A 12,277-nucleotide genomic window follows, 5' to 3' on the forward strand; every position below is an offset into this window, starting at 1 on the left:
ACGAGACCAGCCATGGCAGCCAAGAGAGCATGCGTAGAACACTAAGGGAAATAGAGTCAAGCACAATGTGATAAGAATGTGATAAGGGAACAAAATATCAGATGCAGATTCATTCACAAAGCCAGGCAAGAACACTGCACAGTGTGAATGATTAGTCCGTAATCTCAAAGTGGAAGGGAACTGGAAATCAAGAGCAAATATTTTCCAACACCAAGAGACACCATACATCTTTTATATGAGACATCAGTCAATTCTTTGAAAAGCAGAGATAACATTTTCATGAGAAAAAAACATGAGAAACACCAAACCTCCGCCCCCCAGGCCATTCCAGCAGCAATAGCAAAACACAGCACTGAGTGGCAGTCAGACTAGTATTCAGAAGCACATTCAATCACAAGCAAGCTCTAGATCCAAGCTTAGACCAGATTCAGAGGCTGATGAAGCTGAAAGCACAAACTGTCAGGCCCCAGATCAAATTAGTGTTAGAGGCCTAGATAAGCATTGAATTAAAAATCCAACCTTATTTACATAAGTATTCAGACCTTTTGTTATGACAATCGAAATTGAGCTCAGGTGCATCCCGTTTCAATTCAACATCCTTGAGATGTTTCTACAACTTGATTGGAGTCTTCCTGTGGTACATTCAATTGATTGGACAATATTTGGAAAGGCACACACCTGTCTACAGTTGACAGTGCATGTCAGAGCAAAAACCAAGCCATGAGGTCGAAGGAATTGTCCGTAGAGCTCTGAGACAGGGTTGTGTCGAAGCACAGATCTGGGGAAGGGTACCAGAACATTTCTGCAGCATTGAAAGTCCCCAATAACCCAGGGGCCTCCATAATTCTTAAATGGAAGAAGTTCGGAACCACCAAGACTCTTCCTAGAGCTGTCCGCCTGGCCAAACTGAGCAATCTGGAGAGAAGAGCCTTGGTCTAGCCTTGGTCTAGGTTAGACTACTGCAATGCTCTACTTTCCGGCTACCCGGATAAAGCACTAAATAAACTTCAGTTAGTGCTAAATACGGCTGCTAGAATCCTGAATAGAACCAATTATTTTGATCATATTACTCCAGTGCTAGCCTCCCTACACTGGCTTCCTGTTAAGGCAAGGGCTGATTTCAAGGTCTTACTGCTAACCTACAAAGCATTACATGGGCTTGCTCCTACCTATCTATCTGATTTGGTCCTGCCGTACATACCTACACGTACGCTACGGTCACAAGACGCAGGCCTCCTAATTGTCCCTAGAATTTCTAAGCAAACAGCTGGAGGCAGGGCTTTCTCCTATAGAGCTCAATTTTTATGGAATGGTCTGCCTACCCATGTGAGAAACGCAGACTCTGTCTCAACCTTTAAGTCTTTACTGAAGACTCATCTCTTCAGTGGGTCATATGATTGAGTGTAGTCTGGCCCAGGAGTGTGAAGGTGAACGGAAAGGCTCTGGAGCAACGAACCGCCCTTGCTGTCTCTGCCTGGCCGGTTACCCTCTTTCCACTGGGATTCTCTGCCTTTAACCCTATTACAGGGGCTGAGTCACTGGCTTATTGGTGCTCTTTCATGCCGTCCCTAGGAGGGGTGCGTCACTTGAGTGGGTTGAGTCACTGATGTGATCTACCTGTCTGGGTTGGCGCCCCCCCCCCCCCTTGGGTTGTGCTGTGGGGGAGATCTTTGTGGGCTATGCTCGGCCTTGTCTCAGGATGATAAGTTGGTGGTTGAAGATATCCCTCTAGTGGTGTTGGGGCTGTGCTTTGGCAAAGTGGGTGGGGTTATATCCTTCCTGTTTGGCCCTGTCCGGGGGTATCATCGGATGGGGCCACAGTGTCTCCTGACCCCTCCTGTCTCAGCCTCCAGTATTTATGCTGCAGTAGTTTATGTGTCGGGGGGCTAGGGTCAGTTTGTTATATCTGGAGTACTTCTCCTGTCTTATCCGGTGTCCTGTGTGAATTTAAGTATGCTCTCTAAGTATTCTATCTTTCTCTCTCTCTGAGGACCTGAGCCCTAGGACCATGCCTCAGGACTACCTGGCATGATGACTCCTTGCTGTCCCCAGTCCACCTGGCCGTGCTGCTGCTCCAGTTTAAACTGTTCTGCCTGTGATTATTATTATTTGCTGGTCATTTATGAACATTTGAACATCTTGGTCATGTTCTGTTATAATCTCCACCTGGCACAGCCAGAAGAGGACTGGCCAACCCTCATAGCCTGGTCCCTCTCTAGGTTTCTTCCTAGGTTTTGGCCTTTCTTGGGAGTTTTTCCTAGCCACCGTGCTTCTACACCTGCATTGCTTGCTGTTTGGGGTTTTAGGCTGGGTTTCTCACAGCACTTTGAGATATCAGCTGATGTACAAAGGGCTATATAAATACATTTGATTTGATTTGATTTTGGTTAGGGAGGTGACCAAAAACCTGATGGTCACTCTGATAGAGCTCCAGAATTCTTCTTTGGAGATGGGAGAATCTTCCAGAAGGACAACCATCTCTATATCACTCAACAAATCAGGCCTTTATGGTAGAGTGGCCAGACGGAAGCCACTCCTCAGTACCCAAGAAGACTTGAGGTTGTAATCACTGCCAAAGATGCTTCAACAAAGCATCTTTAAGTAAAGGGTCTGAATACTTACTGAATGTAAATGTAAATGTGATATTTCAGTTCAGAATTTTTTTATACATTTGCTAAAATAAAAAACACAATGTTTTTGCTTTGTGATTATGGGGAATTGTGTGTAGATTGATGAGGAAAAATAACAATTGACTCAATTTTAGAATAAGGCTGTAGCGTAATCAAGAGGTCTGAATACTTTCCGAATGCACTATATAAGCAATGAGTGCAGGTCTCAGGTCAGACCATAGGCACACCACACACAAGGGGTTAGTAATAAGGCATCTGTTACCTTAGGGACTTTGGGTGAAAGGGAGAGCTCTGGTTCTATCTGTCTGACTTGTGATGCAGTGCTTGTGAGGTCTACAATGCACTTTGTGCCTACATCTCTAAGAGTGCACTTCTGAAACACCTGAGGAGGTCAAAGTGCACTGATTAGATTACAGATTCCAGATTGCATGACAAGGGCTCTGTACAACAAATGCTGAGTTAAATATCACACTATCTGATGTATTTGGCTATTCTTGTTCACACAGACATTCCTCCATTGAACAACACAAGGTGACATACATGTAAAGTGTTGGTCCCATGTTTCATGAGCTGAAATGAAAGATCCCAGGAATTTTTCATATGCACGAAAAGCTAATTTATCTCAAATGTTGTGCTCAAATTTGTTAACATCCAGCATTTCTCCTTCGCTAAAATAATCCATCCACCTGACAGGTGTGGCATGTCAAGAAGCTGATTCAACAGAATGATCATTACACAAGTGCACCTTGTGCTGAGGACAATAAAAGGCCACTTTTAAACATGTAGTTTTGTCACACAACACAATGCCACAGATGTCTCAAGTCTTGAGGGAGTGTGCATTTGACATTATTTTAGTGTTAATTTATCTACTATAAGCCGCCTCCAACGTCGTTTTAGAAAATGTGGCTGTACGTCCAACCGGCCTCACAACCGCAGACCACGTGTAACCACGCCAGCCCAGGACTTCCACATCCGGCTTCTACACCTGCGGGATTGTCGCTAACCCAGACAGCTGATGAAACTGTGGGTTTGCACAACCAAAGACTTTCTGCACAAACTGTCAGAAACCGGCTCAGGGAAGCTCATCTGTGTGCTCGTCATCCTCACCAGGGTTTTGACCTGACTGCAGTTTGGCGTCGTAACCAACTTCCGTGGGCAAATGCTCACCTTCGATGGCCATTAGCATGCTGAAGAAGTGTGCTCTTTATGGATGAATTGTGGTTTCAACTGTACTGGGCAGATGGCAGACGTATGGCGTCATGTGGGCGAGCGGTTTGCTGATATCAACATTGTGAACAGTGTCCCATGGTGGTGTTATGGTATGGGCAGTCATAAGCTACGGACCACGAACACAATTGCATTTTATCGATGGCAAATTGAATGCACAGAGATACTGTGACGAGATCCTGAGGCCCTTTGTCATGCCATCCCGCTGTCATCATCTCATGTTTCAGCATGATAATACACGGCTCCATGTGGAAAGGATCTGTACACAATTTCTGGAACCTGAAAATGTCCCAGTTCTTCCATGGCCCCAATACTCACCAGACATGTCACCCATTGAGCATGTTTGGGATGTTCTGGATCGACATGTACGGCAGCGTGTTCCAGTTCCACCAATATCTAGCAACTACGCACAGGGATCGAAGAGCAGTGGGACAACATTCCACAGGCCACAATCAACAGCCTGATCAACTTCATGCAAAGGAGATGTGTCGCTCTGCATGAAGTATCTGTGAGCAACTGATACAGATCTGTATTCCCGGTCTTGTGAAATCCATAGGTCAGGGCCTAATGAATTTATTTAAATTGACTCAGTACCTTATATGAACTGCAACTGGGGCGGCAGGTAGCCTAGTGGTTAAGAACGTTGGGCCAGTAACCCAAAAGTTGCAAGATCGAATTCCTGAACTGACAAAGAAAAAATCTGTCATTCTGCCCCTGAACAAGGCATTTAACCCACTGTCCCTAGGCCGTCATTGTAAATAAGAATTGGTTCTAGACTGGCTTGCCTAGTTAAATAAAGGATAAAAAAGTATAGAAGGAAAGATTGCAACATGCAAATTGTTGCACTTCTATTTTTGTTCAGTGTAGTAATGCATGTACACTAGTGTTAATGTTTATGTTAAAAAGGTCCAAAATGGACAAATGCTTTGTACATACACTATATAGACAAAAGTATGTGGACAACACTTCAAATTAGTAGATTGTACGACAGCGTCTGCTATTTCAGCCACACCCATATCTGACAAGTGTATGAAATCCATAGACAAACATTGTCAGTAGAATGACCCGTACTGAAGAGCTCAGTGACTTTCAACATGGAATCGTCATAGGATGCCACCTTTCCAACAAGTCAGTTTGTTAAATTTCTGCCCTGCTAGAGCTGCCCCAGTCAACTGTAAGTGCTGTTATTATGAAGTGGGAACATCTAGGAGCAACAATGGCTCAGCCCGAAAAGTGGTAGGCCACACAAGCTCACAGAATGGGACCGTGCTGAAATATGTAGTGCATAAAAATGGTATGTCCTCAGTTGCAACACTCACTACAGAGTTCCAAACTACCTCTGGAAGCAACGTCAGCACAATAACTATTTGTCAGGAGGTTCATGAAATGGGTTTCCTTGGCCGGGCAGCCTAAGATCACCATGCGCAATACCAAGCGTCGGCATAGTGCCAACTGTAAAGTTGGGTGGAAGAGGAATAATGGTCTGGGGCTATTTTTCATGGTTCGAGCTAGGCCCCTTAGTTCCAGTGAAGGGAAATCTTAACACTACAGCATACAATAACATTCTAGACGATGCTGTGCTTCCAACTTTTTGGCAACAGTTTGGGGAAGGCACTTTCCTGTTTCAGCATGACAATGCCCCTTTGTTGAGATCGGTGTGGAAGAGCTTGACTAGCTTGCAGAGAGCCCTGACCTTAAGCCCATCGGACACCTTTGGGATGAGTTGGAATGCTGACTGCGAGCCAGGCCTAAATGCCCAACATCAGTGCCCGACCTCCCCAATGCTCTTGTGGCTGAATGGAAGCAAGTCCCCGAATGGAAGCAATTCCCTGCAGCAATGTTCCAACATCTACTGGAAAGCCTTCCCAGAAGAGTGGAGGCTGTTATAGCAGCAAAGGAGGGACAAACTACATATTAATGCCCATGAATTTGGAATGAGATATTTGACGAGCAGGTGTCCACATACCTTTGGTCATGTAGTGTATTTGTGGTATGTACAGTTGAAGTTGGAAGTTGACATACACTTAGGTTGGAGTCATTAAAACTAGTTTTTCAAACACTCCACACATTTCTTGTTAACAAACTATAGTTTTGGCAAGTTGGTTAGGACATCTACTCTGTGCAAAAATGGTTTACAGACAGATTATTTCACTTATAACTCACTGTATCACAATTCCAATGGGTCAGAGGTTTAATAAACTAAGTTGACTGTGCCTTTAAACAGCTTGGAAAATTGCCAAAAATTCCCAAAAATCATGTCATGGCTTTAGAAGTTTTTGATAGGCTAATTGACATCATTTGAGTCAATTGGAGGTGTACCTGTGGATGTATTTCAAGGCCTACCTTCAAACTCAGTGCCTCTTTCCTTGACATCATGGGAAATCAAAAGAAATCAGCCAAGACCTAAAAAAAAATGGTAGACCTCCACAAGACTGCTTCATCCTTGGGAGCAATTTCCAAATGCCTGAAGGTACCACGTTCATCTGTACAAACAATAGTACGGAAGTATAAACCACATTGGACCACGCAGCCATCTTACCGCTAAGGAAGGATGTAATGTACTTTGGTGCGAAAAGTGCAAATCAATCCCAAAACAACAACAAAGGACCTTGTGAAGATGCTGGAGGAAACAAGTACAAAAGTATCTATATCCATAGTAAAAGAAGTCCTATATCAACATAACCTGAAAGGCCGCTCAGCGAGGAAGAAGCCACTGCTCCAAAACTGCCATAAAAAAGCCAGGTTACCATTTCCAACTGCACACGGGGACAAAGATTGTACTTTTTGGAGAAATATAATCTGGTCTGATGAAACAAAAATAGAACTGTTTGGCCATAATGACCATCGTTATGTTTGGAGGAAAAAGGGGGAGGCTTGCAAGCCAAAGAACACCAACCCAACCGTGAAGCGGTTGGTGGCGGGGGTGGCAGCATCATGTTGTGGGGGTGCTTTGCTGCAGGAGGGACTGGTGCACTCACAAAACAGATGGCATCATGAGGCAGGGAAATGATGTGGATGTATTGAAGCAACATCTCAAGACATCAGTCAGGATGTTAAAGCTTGGTCGCAAATTGCTCTTTCAAATGGACAATGACCCCAAGCATACTTCCAAAGTTGTGGCAAAATGGCTTAAGGACAACAAAGTCAATGGATTGGAGTGGCCATCACAAAAACCTGACCTCAATCCTATAGACAATTTGTGGGCAGAACTGAAAAAGCGTGTGCGAGTAAGAAGGCCTGCCAACCTGACTCAGTTACATCAGCTCTGTCAGGAGGAATGGGCCAAAATTCACCCAACTTATTGTGGGAAGCTTGTGGAAGGCTACCCGAAACGTTTGATCCAAGTTAAACAATTTGAAGGCAATGCTACCAAATACTAATTGAGTGTATGTAAACTTCTGACCCGCTGAGAATGTGATGAAAGAAATAAAAGCTGAAATATATAATTCTCTCTACTATTATTCCGAAATTTCACATTCGTAAAATAAAGTGGTGATCCTAACTGACCTAAGACCGGGAATTTTTACTAGGATTAAATGTCAGGAAATGTCACTCTGTATCTGACAGAGTGTTTATTTACCTGTAGTTCCTTCATGAATGTATCCTCCTCCTCATCTTCTTCTTCATCCTCCTCTTCCTCTGGCTCAGCTGAGGCTGTGATAACAGATGTGGTTTGGGGCTTGGGCTTGACCTCTGGGGGCTGTCTGGTGGGTTTGGGACTGGGTTGAAGGAACACCTCCTCTTCATTGTCCTGAAGGGGATAGTAAAACACTGACTTGGAAACTTGAAAACTGTCTTGAATAAATTGACACTCTATCCCCCACTAGGTCATATGTGCATCATATGCATACACTACTAAAGATTCCATTTGACTTGCAGTGTTACAAATATTATGTATATGAATGTTGGGTCACATGTTGAATGCTTATTTCTAGACACTGAGGTTATCCTTTTGAAGACAAATGTCTTGGAATGCTGCTTGACTAGGGAAACTGCCAAACAAATTAGTCACACACCCGTGTGGTGGCAGCTTCGTTCCTGGTAGTAAAGACCACTTCTCCAGACCTCCCTGTGGTCAGCCCTGGGCTTGATGGTGAGGTGAAGAACCTCCGTGGTGGGGGCGGTGGAGGGGACTTCCCTGCTTTCTCTGGGCTGTTCCTCATCTCTCTTTCCACACTGGGCCTGCGAGGCTTCTCAACCATAGGCCTGTGTGGTTGCTCAGGGCTGTCCTGAACAGTCATCTCAGAAGCCACATTGGCTGGCTGAGTGGGTTCTGTCAGACGACGACACACAGACACAGACAATGTACTGTACACTGTATAGAATGTACTGTACTTTACAAAACAGAAAATAATATTGATATATTCGCATTTAGTCAAGATACTAATCCTAAACTGAACCCAAATAAAACAGAACACATGTCCTCCCATAGTTTCCAACATTTTAATGGATCTATTAACTTCCAAAGTTTCTTACCTGGAAGAGATGCCTCAGTAGGTTCAGGAACATCCATCTCGTCTAGCAGTGGAGTGTTGAGGGGCATCTTTGGGTCTGGGAGGGTCTGGGGGAGAGATGGCTGGTCTGGAGCTAGGGGTGGATTGGGAGACTGAGACTCACTCCTCCCCGTCTCGGTCAACTCTAAGTCAGGGATGGCCATCATTAGGCTGGCCTGGGCCTCCTGGAGAATCTGCTCAAACTGACTCCCAGCAGAGGTGGCTGATCTCTGTGGTGGCCTCCCCTCCTCCAGGTCCCCCTCTCTCTCTGCAGCCTATATGGTGGGAGAGAGAGGCCCAGACATCTCAACTCATACCAATCTGAAATTTAGACGCACTTTGCTGAGATTACTTTCTGAGAGAACTGGCAGAAGCCTATGATTAATCAGTTATACTATGCTCTATGATTATATTACACAGTAAGTAACAGACCACTGTGGTTTATAGACACTCTCCAGTTCAACCTAAGACACCTTGTCTCATTGAAGTCAATTAGATAATTGCTGAGAATATATATCAGACGGATGACTACCTCAATGTCCATGACTTTGTTTTTGATGCTGCCCCTGTTGGTTTGGTTCTCCGCTGAGCCAGGTGGTTGTGTGGTGGTTTCAGTGCTGCTAGCCGTGGGGGCCGGTCCATCTCCGCACCAGGTGATCATTCTCTTCTGCAGGGCTGGGCTGTTCTCCCGACTGCGGGGACTGACCTTGGCCACGGTGGGGGAGTCTCGGCCATGGGTGGGGGTCAGCGGGGGGCTGGGGTGGTGGTAGGGCGGCAGGGCCACTGAGTGCTGACACGGTTGCATATCGACGGGAGAGCTCTTCACACGGTGGATGACAACAGGAGACGTGGGGGCCATGTCTGGCCTGACTGCGGGGTTCTGGCCCTGGAGCTGGGGTAGGGGCGGTCTGACAGAGGACCTGGGCTGGGGATTGGGGGAATCCACAGTGGGGCGATTCCTCAGTGGGGGATCGGACTGGGTAATGGCAGGCTCTACAGCCCCCTCTATGAATGCTTTGGCTGCTCCAGGCTCGGGATCGTGAGGATGATTCTCTGTGACACATCTGAAGGGAACGCAACATGACTTTATTCGACTACTCAGATCATCAATCGTCCTCTTACATGTTATGGAGGATATACAGGGGCAGCATGTACCTTCTGAGACCGCTGAGAGCTTCTGTCAAGGCTTTGACCCTCTTAAGCATGCTGTCCATCTTGTGAGGCTCCTCCTTCAGAAAGTGCACTGCCTCTACCTCCCCACGCAGAACTGTCCGCATCTTCCCCTGGAGGCTAGGAAACTCACCTGACGAAGGGAGGGAGGGAGAGAGAGGGGGAGGGAGGGAGGAAGTAGTTGGGCCATCAATCCAAATGTTGTCGCACATTCAAAGAGGCATCAGCTAACCCTTACCTTAAAACATGACATAACTGGCTGTGAATAACTATTGGATTTGATTAATGCTGCTACTGTGGCTGTGGAATAACTCCTGCTATTGGTAACTCTGAATTGCTTGCACAACATCTTCTACCTGTGGTCAGTGATGTGCTAACCTCTAGCTGCAGCCCCAGACAGTGCTCACCTTTAAGCCCAGCCAAGACCTCTCCCACCCTCCTAAGGTTGACAGCTCCCTCCTCCACATCCCTGAGGGTGACTGACAGCTGACCTTGGCAAGAGGACAAGTCTCTTCTCAGACAGTCTACGTACTCCTCCAGCTCCCTGAGAGACATAGGTTAGGTTACACTGGCCATTACATTACAGTAAAAACAATTGTCATGCTTGGAATGACAAGGAAAGACATTGGAGATTGGCCTGGCCCTATGTTGTGATTGTGTTCACTGCGCAACAAATGAATTGTTCAGTTTTTCACTTCTCATAGCCTCCGTAGTTTTTGCATGTTGATTTCTCCTAATGTAATAACCAGCAATAGACAAGATGGCAGAAAACATTGAGTTCATGACATGCAATTGATTTCAAACTTTTGCAGTATAATGTTATAGATAAGATCATGTTTAAAAACCTAAGCTTCCCATTACCCTTCGATACCGTTTTAAGCTAGCCCTGATGTTATGCCAGGAGGGAAGTTCAAACATAAAGATACAGTGTTGCTGACAGAGTAGAAACCTGTTTGACATGCTCAGTCAGAAGCTGTTTGTTGACAACAGTCTGACATGCGCAGTCTCTGTGTCAGCTGTTGCAATCAAAATACTCAAAACAGGTGTTTAACAACCAGATGCAGAACAATGACCATGACTAATGTAAACTTATTTTAGTCAATTAAATTCCTGCTGAAATGGTTGAATGTAAAATGACCATAACGGTTGGATTCTTCTGAAGCAACAATGCTTCATCCAAAGTCACACAGCAAGTACATGCATGTCTGGACCTAAAAGGGACTCACTATCCAAAATAACTACGGTAAGCGTGAGAAAGTGTGACAAATAGCTGTTTCCCAATATCTGTTTTCCCATCCAAACAGTGCTCTCAAGATTACATAACAGCTACATACAGTATATGATAACAGTTGTTCAACATGTTTTTTCTAACGCCCCCAGTGAGCCTATCTCCAAGATCAATTTAGTCCAATGAGCTGACATTGACTCCATTATTTATCTCTCCTATCACAGTCTGTAACACAGTCCCCCCAGATCACAAGGGAAACAGCCTCACTTGCATATTTAAACATTGTGCAACATTATTAGACATTTTTGGCAGAACACCAATGACTCATTCCATAGCTGGGATACTGTATGTACCACATTCCGGGTCAGAGGAGGCTGGTGGGAGGAGCTATAGGAGGATGACTCATTTTTGCATAACATTTGTTATATCACTGGAAACCGATTGCATAACCACAGTTGATTTATTAATCCCACTTTAGCTGAAACTAATTGCGTAATTATATTACTTCACATTTCAACATGAGATAACGCAGTTAGTTCACAATGTTAGTTTCAGCAGCTGCAGTTTTGCCACATAAAAAAACAAATATGGCATCTGGAGCGGATTACTATCGTCTGATTACTGTTTATTGTTCCAATTGTGAATGTTGAAAGGCTACCATAGCACATCAAATTAGAATTCTAATCCAATGCTTTAAAATCATAATATTTAAGTATGCAAGGTAGCATTTGGTTGGACTATTTGGTATTTGGTGAATACCATGTGTATCCTGTACATACGACTAATAACACTTGAAACTCGAACTTGGAAACTAAGATCATATTATTTACTCTTTTTTGACCAGCACCAAAGAGTATGCAAAAGTAAGATAGGCAAAATAAAGTCAATGCCCTCATTAAATGTCTATCCTGTCAATCAGTTTGTGGGGCTCTACAATACTTCCAAACCCTTACCTGAGCTGGGCTAGTACTCTCTCCTCCATGGCCAGGTACTTGCGTCTCTCCTCATCCACTGTGGTCCTCTGTCTCTGGGCAGGCTCTGTCTCATGCTGCTGTCTCTGTAAGGTCTCAGACATAACCCCAGTCAGCTCCTGCTCCGCTCTCTTCAGCATCACCCTCACACTGTCTTGGTTCTGCATCTGTGGATGGATCATCACACCCACTGGTCTCAGGACTCTCAGTGGTATTACAAACAGTATATCTAATGACTTATATACAGCTATTTGATGAATGAATGTGATGAATGTAATGGCTGAACTTGTTTTTGGAGGACGACATAAAAACCTAATTAAGATGTACTGTATATATGCAGATTTGGATCATCGTGATGTGTGGCTTGAGTACCCAAATCTCTTGATCACATACAAAAATACACCTCGTAAAAATATGCTGTGTACATGTCCAGGTAACTGACAAAATAATGGAAACACTTGAGTAAACAAAGCAGGTTCTTCCAAACAGGTGTGGTTCGTGAGTTAATTAAGCAATTAATATCCCATCATGCTCAGGGTCATGTATAAAAATGCTGGA

General features: G+C 44.6%; 1 protein-coding gene across 5 annotated transcripts in view; it reads right to left on the reverse strand.

Annotated features, from left to right (window-relative positions):
- LOC109871726 (sickle tail protein) overlaps window positions 1-12,277 on the reverse strand; it is a 54,269-nt gene that overhangs the window by 5,430 nt on the left and 36,562 nt on the right. For all 5 annotated transcript variants that reach the window (XM_031806934.1, XM_020462703.2, XM_020462701.2 and 2 more), the window contains 8 exons: window positions 11,702-11,886; window positions 9,928-10,064; window positions 9,506-9,653; window positions 8,883-9,414; window positions 8,334-8,625; window positions 7,874-8,130; window positions 7,438-7,608; window positions 2,893-3,012 (listed from right to left, as the gene is read on the reverse strand). In XM_031806934.1, the coding sequence (XP_031662794.1) occupies window positions 2,893-3,012; window positions 7,438-7,608; window positions 7,874-8,130; window positions 8,334-8,625; window positions 8,883-9,414; window positions 9,506-9,653; window positions 9,928-10,064; window positions 11,702-11,886 (1,842 nt within the window). The remainder of the gene's footprint in view (window positions 1-2,892; window positions 3,013-7,437; window positions 7,609-7,873; window positions 8,131-8,333; window positions 8,626-8,882; window positions 9,415-9,505; window positions 9,654-9,927; window positions 10,065-11,701; window positions 11,887-12,277) is intronic.

The sequence above is a fragment of the Oncorhynchus kisutch genome, linkage group LG27, assembly GCF_002021735.2.
Source record: "Oncorhynchus kisutch isolate 150728-3 linkage group LG27, Okis_V2, whole genome shotgun sequence".
In the NCBI taxonomy this organism is placed as follows: Eukaryota; Metazoa; Chordata; class Actinopteri; order Salmoniformes; family Salmonidae; genus Oncorhynchus; species Oncorhynchus kisutch.